The following is a 7,361-nucleotide window of genomic DNA, read 5'->3' on the forward strand; positions in this document are numbered from 1 at the left end:
TTCCAGGCAGTGGTTGCTACCCTACACGCCCAAGCACCCATCAAACGCACATACATGCACCGCCAACACCCCTCCTTCAGGAAACTCGTTGGCCATCAATGAGACAGCACTAACTGTAGCCATTTCCTGGCCACTTGATAGAGCTGAGCACACACGCTGAGACTGCAATGCTGCAGCTGCAACTTACGCCTACCCCCGTCTTTCACTTTCCCCCACCATGTTGAACCCCATCTCCAACCACATCCCACATCCATCCTGACCTTCCTCAAACCCAACCAGCCCCGCACCCCCATCCCCCACCCAAAAAAAAAAGAAAAAAAACTGTTGCTATCACATAAATCTTTTGCTTGCTCTGTCGAATATCCATGTAGTTTGCAAAACATGTTCAGTATTCTGGGTTTTGTAACATCTCAACCAGTTAGATAGAATAAAATATTTGTACAGTTTTATTATCAGCCTAATAATCTAATACTATTTTTGTTTATTTTGAATTCAAACATGCTGCTTGGTGTAAAGATTTCACACTGAGATGACGAGTTGCTCGACGCTTTAAGGACACGAAATGCTCCCTAAACTAAGAGAGGCAAAACATTTGGATTTGTTGAGAAATTGTGCTGACAATGAGCAGTCTTTGGAGCCCAGTAAGAGGATGTCAAATAAGGAACAGCTAACTAAAACACACTTTATTTCTGTCTGCTGCAAGTGTGTCACAATTTCAGGGTGGGACCATCGGCCCTCCGTCTTGACAATAAGCACAGTTTGACCATAATATTCGGCAAAATTATGATTGCATGCCAAAAAAACCTCTGCTTGTGTGCTAAAGTCTGTAGCTCTGGAAGATATCATAACTGGAATGAGGAATTACAGATTATTTACAGATGAACTTCTACAGGCAACCTATTAGTTATTTTAACCCTCTTGTGAGAGATGGTACATTTTTATGGGTCCAAGAAAGTGGAATTCATGACCCCGGATTTCCTTGATCATTAGTTATTTTTTGTGTTCGACACATAGAACTGTTGCACCTATATCAATTACTCCAAACCTTTTTTTCATTCATAATGTTTTCTATTGCATGTGTTATAAAGGAAGGATCATTGTGATCTCTTTTCTTTTTTCAATGTAAAACAACAGATTGCTTCAGTTGATTTTGGGTGGTTTATTCAATTGGCTCATTGTTCTGTGAAGTTTCATGCCTTAGCCAGTCCCAAAGCGCAGTCTGGTCTTTCGGTAACACACAGAGCGTCACAATCACACTAAAAAGTTTGCACATTGCTGGTGGAAAAACACACTGTTAAAACTACAAAATACCACAAACACTTTTGGTATTTCGCGCTTCCAGGTTGTCAGTGGGACGTTTACACTCCTGATGTCTTCACAGCTCTTTGTTTGCTGTCTTTTGGTGTCACCGCTCATCATTCGTGGCTGCCACCATCCTTATCTGACTCTTGACCTTCCCCAGAATGCTATGGGTCACCAAAGAAGTCTTAGCACCAAAGCTCTCCTCGCTGTCCGTGTCTCCATAGCAACTGGAAGTTGCTGGGGAATTAGCTAGGACGATGACTGAATCATTTGAGTCCCTGTGGGCCGACACTGTGGCGGGACGGACTGTTGCTGGTGGAGTGTCGCAATGAAAAAGAGGCCTCCGTTTGTTGCTGTCCAGCCCGGCAGCAGCGCTCTCATCCTCAGCGCTATCCTCAGCTGAGTCCCTGCTCTTGTCCTTGGCCTGGTCATTGAGCAGGGTGACGAGGAAGTTGATGTACTTCACAGCCAAACGCAGGATTTCATTCTTACTCAGCTTCTTGTCAGGCGGGTGTGTGGGGATTAGTTTTCTCAGCTCGGAGAAAGCCCCGTTCACGTTCTGCTGTCGCCAGCGCTCGCGGCTGTTGGTGAAGACCCGACGGGCGAGTTTCTGAGGAGGGCCTGTCAGAAACACGTAAACGCTGTGTAAATGTGCAAGACCTTAGAATATCATACACACATTTTCCTGTTGTCAAGAAATACCTTGAAAAGAGCAATGAGTGAATTTTTCCCCACTCACAAGTAGCCAAAACCTAATTTCTCTACGTATCAGACTTCCATCAGTTTCCAAGGCAATCTAGACGATTATATCAAGTTCTGTTATTACCATAAACATTCCCATAATCTACATGTTGCCATAACATGTATTAATCCTCTACTTCAAAAGGACTTTAAACAGATGTACTTTGTTCTTCCATTTGAATGATGTCACTGAGATGTATATACATCTCCAGCAGGAACTAATAAGCATGGTGTTACTAATGAAGTAGTGAAATATTGAGTTCAGTGAAAAAATACAAACTATCCCCAACCCAATCCACTGAATATGATTTGAACATCAGCAGCAATTTCTCCAAAACAGTTTGAACTGATGTCATTTTCTATTTTGTCTCACAGACTCACATTCGTTGATCTCCATCTCAAAGTGTGATGACGGCCTCCTCTTGACGCGACTGTTATTGATGACGCCATAACCTCCTCCTGAAGGTCCCAGGTACGAACTATAGATGAAAAAAAGCACACACACATAATAATGTTAACAATTAACCTAGAAATTAAAATGACTGAATAGACAGAATGAATAGAATGAATAAATGGCTAGATAGATAGCTAAAGATGGTGGGACTCTGTTACGGTTAAGTTGATTGAGTGTCCGAGCTCAGTTTCAGCCCAGTTCCAAAAAGCCAGAGTAACGACTGATTCTTTTTAGAGGAGGAGGAAATAGATCAATGCATTCTGCTACTTAACCAACCCAAAGAGAAGAGTGGAGAGGATCTTATTCCCAGACCTCCATGACAGATAGGGAGGCCATAGTTATATCCAGTGTGAAAATGTGTCCTACTTCTTTTAACACAGTAGATGCTTTTCTGTTACACCCTGCAAAACTGTATAAAGTTCTTTGTAGAACAGAGAATAGATGAACAGTAGGAGGGCTTAGTTAATGACTGCAAATGAATGCCTCTCTTCACAAGAGCAAGTGATGAGCTGCCAACTCCTGGACCCCCAAAAAGAGCTCAAAGGGTTCTGTTTTGTGGCATTTTGTCAGTTTAATGGCTAAATTTAGCCATCATAAAGTGTTTTCTTCAGGTTTTTCGGGGATAAATGCTCAAAAGATTTCAACGGTTCAACTCCTCTTTAGCAAACCAAATGTTCCTTTGCGAGGTCGCTTTTTAAGAGCACACATCCTGCTGTCATTTTCACATTTCACAAGTGCGGTGCGGGCACTATAAATCATAATAGGAAGTCATGAAATCCCAGCAGTTGAAGTTGAAAATAGAAACCAGCAGAGCATCATCACTAGCTCAGGAAGTTATATTATAGCAGGTTTAATAGTTTTGCTGTACACATCTGTTGGTGTCAAATCTGTTCACTAATTCTTTCACATTTTCTTCATATGCTTAAATTTGACTTTCAGGATTATTTACCTGCGATGAAACTGATATTCCACAAGCTACATTTTTCAATTGGTTATTGGATAACACTACCAGAGTTATCTGCTGATCTTGTTGTCTCCAATCTTAGGGCTTGGGTAGATCAGATAGGATCAGATAGAAGAGTGAAAAGTACCAAAAGATTACACAGAATGACACTATGATAATTGCCTTGTGACTTCATTTATTAGCTCTTTTGGTCTTCAGATTTCTTCAGGTAAAATTAAAAGAAGAAGCACAAAACGTGCCACAAACAGGTACAAGAACGATCGGCTTGATTTTAAAAGGTTATAAGTCAAAAGAGTTGGGAAGAGACATACTTATGGAGGAATTCAAATTAGTTTAATCTCACCTGGTCAGGAAGGGGTGTGCAGTCAGGTACTGCTGAGCTAGCAGGGGCCCCGGAGAAGCAGCTGAGGGGCCTCCAGGACCTCCAGATAATCCAGAAGCTCCAGGGCCTACCATGGGTAAACAAGTCTGCTGGCTGCGCCGAATGTCCCCGTGTATGAGGTTAGGAATTGGATGGAGGGCAGTCAAAGGCGTATTGGGGAGCGGGAGAGGAGGCTTGCTGTGACCAAGACTGATGACTGGAATGTGTGGAGGAAGAGGTGAGGATGATGAGGATGAAAGGAGGGCTGTGGTGGTGGTTGGAGGGGGCAGAGTGCAGGGAGAAGTCTTGGCTGGTGCTGGGAGGAGTGGAGGTGGAGAGGAAAGACTTGGCGACCCATTTGTTGAAGCTGCAGCAGTGGCAACGCTTTTCAACCCCCGTAGTTTTTCCTCCTCCTCCTCCTCCTCCTCCATCTCCACGTTGGCAAGCTCAGGTGTAGCAGTTGTATCTGCTTGGTGGTTGGTTGACACCGTTGTCAGGGTGATGGGAGACCGAGCTAAGATGGCAGTAGGGGTGTCTGTCTGCTCAGTTTTGTTCACAGGATGTTGGCTGCTGAGAGGGTCCAAGGATGCTAGATTCTGGCTCTGGAGGGGACTGTGCTGCTCAGCAGACACACAGGATGGTGAGGAGGTCCTGGAGGATGAGGGGGGGCGAGGTAGGTCGTGAGGTGAGGCAGGTGAGGCAGGGGGGTTCAGCTTCTCCATCATGATGTTGAAGTCTCTTGAGGGAACCTCGTCAGTTTCAGGCTCTCTTTCTTCTCAGCTGTCCAGTAAGTGTCTCGTCCCCGTTGTGCTTTTATGGAGGTTTGAATAAAGCCAATGAACTCCCCACTTTACCATCAACAGCTTGTCCTGCAGGGCACTTAAACCTCTTCTAAGTGTATGTTTATAGAGTTTATCAATAGAGGTGACTCACAACCCTTTGTTTACTCTTCCTCTGTTAAGTTTTTCTGCTTTTCCTCGTATGAAATATAGAATATAGATTTTCCTCAGACCAACCTGAAAGCCATCAGTCGTCCTTTTTGATGCCAGAGTTAGCATGCAGGTTTTTGTGTCTTTGATGGGTCTACATGTCCCCCTCATCCAGGTCTAGTCAGCTTTATTCCTATCACTTAATATCACAAAACACAAATTGGCCTCTAAGAACTACAGAGCGCCTTCTGTCACTACATCATGGTTTCGGATTCGTTCAAACTCCCCAAAACTTTCATTTTGATGCAGCCTCGCTCATTTTTCCCGCCTCCGATGGGTCTTGTGTAGTAGCAAAGTATGAGCCCTCACTTATTCCAGTGGAACAACTGCAGTCCTCTCAGTCTTGAAGGAACGGCTACTCCTCCGTTGTCGACTCTGGCTCCAGCGTGCAGCAGACACGGCTGTTGTGTTTTGGTGTGAGGTGGATGTCTGTATTTTTTTTACAGTACATCCTGAGTGGCAAATTTTAAGTTTAGAACAAGTCTCGAGTGGCTTCTCTTTATGAGTCCGTCCGTCTATCTGTCTGCGTGAGGATGTGACTCAAAATCCTTGCAAGGATTCAAAATGCTCCAAATCCTTGAAGGTTGGATTGACATCAAAGAGTCTGTTGAACAAAAGAAAAAAGGGGGGAAAAAGGTGCACTCAGGATACGCAAAATGTTTGATGCATATTTAGTGAAGGCAGTATGTTATGAAACATGCCTGACATTTCAGTTCACACACAAGCACCACAACAGCTGGTACTAAAACGTAAGAGGGACTGTTGCTGTTTGAGGATTCCTCAGTGGACGATGGTCTGCAGTTCAAAATGTAAATTCAGCACATGGATGGACTTAAAAAGCTGGATATTGAGGAACTTTGTGAGTTGTACTTTATTGAGTACAAATGGAAAATAGTTTTGTACTCTGAACAGCAAAGTGGACGGTTCCTATAATTGCTCAGGTTTTGCAATCGCAAGTGTTCCTGTTTTGTTTTTTCTGGTCGTCATGACTTTATTTCGGACAGTTCTGTCTTTCGCAGTCATGTCTGGGGACGACACATGCATGTGGCTATGAATAATATCATCATCATATCATCAGTATCATAATATCATTCAATATCATTTTGCAGTGCCATTATATTTAATGTTATGTAAAAATATCCTGGTTAAAACAACTTTTAACTAAGCTGCGCATTCGGAGAGGTGAAGATTCATTTTTATCTTGGTTTTAAAAAAGCAAGACGCAACAACACATGATAACTTATAACGAAAGGCTCTAGTTCTTAAAAAAAATGTTTCGCATTGCAAGTCAAAAATACAAAGCAATTAAGTATCCTACTTATTGAATATGCCACGTATTTGCATTACATGCAATGTTTTCAAATTTAAATGATCCTTATTGAACAGAAATTTTGATTACACAATACCGGTATGTTGTTAATTCAATGTGATCTGTAGACTGTCATGGGAAAACTAATATTTATATAAGAATTTGTTAGTTAATGTCCATCCAAGCAAACTGATTTCCAATTTAATTTCTGTCTTTATCCCTTAACATTAAAATCATCTCATTCTTTATCACAAAAACTTTTTTTTACTTGGTATATTCTATTGAAGGCTCCTGCACATGTCCCACATGTGCCATATGGTACTTTGGCTTGGTAATCTATATTAACAGGATTTAAAATAAGCTGCAGATTTGTCTTTACTAAAATAGTGAACAAAAAAAAAAGTATAGATTATAAAAGATAAATTACCCCAAATACTTACAAACACATAGTGACGTCCACTGTGGCTCCTGCGTCAGTCAGGCAAACTCTGTCAGTTCAAGTGATCTGCGAACGCACATGTTGTATATGCACAGCGCTTGACGTTGTCTTCCTCCTCCTTCAGGTCTCTCGTACTCCTCTGCAGCCTGTCAGCAGCTGTCTGTCAGTGTCTGAGGTCAGAACTGGAGCCAAATTGTCTGATACCACTCAAAAAAAAATCCGCTCGCTTTGGAAATGAAAAATTATTATTATTAAAAAGTAGTTACAAAAGACACAACATTACAGTAAGGGCACAGCATTGAAAACGTATATATTTGTTTTTTTAGTTGGGAAGTTGCTCCTTAGAACGAAGACGCACTCAAAGCACGGAGATAGACGGTAAGGGTCTCTGCCACCCCCCCCTCGGCCACATGTCATCCTCACCTCTCTGTCTCTGTCTTTCTCTGCCCTGTCTGTCCCTATCCCTCTTCCTCGCCAAGAAGACACAATGCTCTAGTTGGTAGCCAGAGTTCTGGTCCTGGCAAATCAGAGGTGGGAGAGAGAAAAGGGAGAGAGAAAGGGAACCATGTTGCAAGGAGAGTTTTCCGCTCCCTGCTGGACAAGAGGATGTGCTAGTACAATGTGGTGGCTGCTGATAAGAGCCTCAAAAGCTGCCTGTGGTCTGTAGATAAGGAACCTTCCCCACCCCTCCTCTACCCCCACCACCAATACACACACAAACAGGTTCACGCCTACATGCATGCACACACACATAAACACAGTACAAGACTGGTCAATCCCAGACTTTGAGAGGATTTGGACT

General features: G+C 42.8%; 1 protein-coding gene across 1 annotated transcript; it reads right to left on the reverse strand.

Annotated features, from left to right (window-relative positions):
- Nucleotides 1-1,144: 1,144 nt before the first annotated feature.
- lyl1 (LYL1 basic helix-loop-helix family member) lies at nt 1,145-7,153 on the reverse strand. The gene is made up of 5 exons (XM_075462682.1): nt 6,983-7,153; nt 6,561-6,785; nt 3,805-5,415; nt 2,425-2,522; nt 1,145-1,923 (listed from the first exon to the last, which is right to left on the reverse strand). Exons 3-5 carry the CDS (start codon nt 4,545-4,547, stop codon nt 1,406-1,408), a joined length of 1,359 nt encoding a protein of 452 aa, XP_075318797.1. The 5' UTR covers nt 4,548-5,415; nt 6,561-6,785; nt 6,983-7,153; the 3' UTR covers nt 1,145-1,405.
- Between the last annotated feature and the right edge of the window lie 208 nt (nt 7,154-7,361).

Source organism: Odontesthes bonariensis, chromosome 4, assembly GCF_027942865.1.
Source record: "Odontesthes bonariensis isolate fOdoBon6 chromosome 4, fOdoBon6.hap1, whole genome shotgun sequence".
In the NCBI taxonomy this organism is placed as follows: Eukaryota; Metazoa; Chordata; class Actinopteri; order Atheriniformes; family Atherinopsidae; genus Odontesthes; species Odontesthes bonariensis.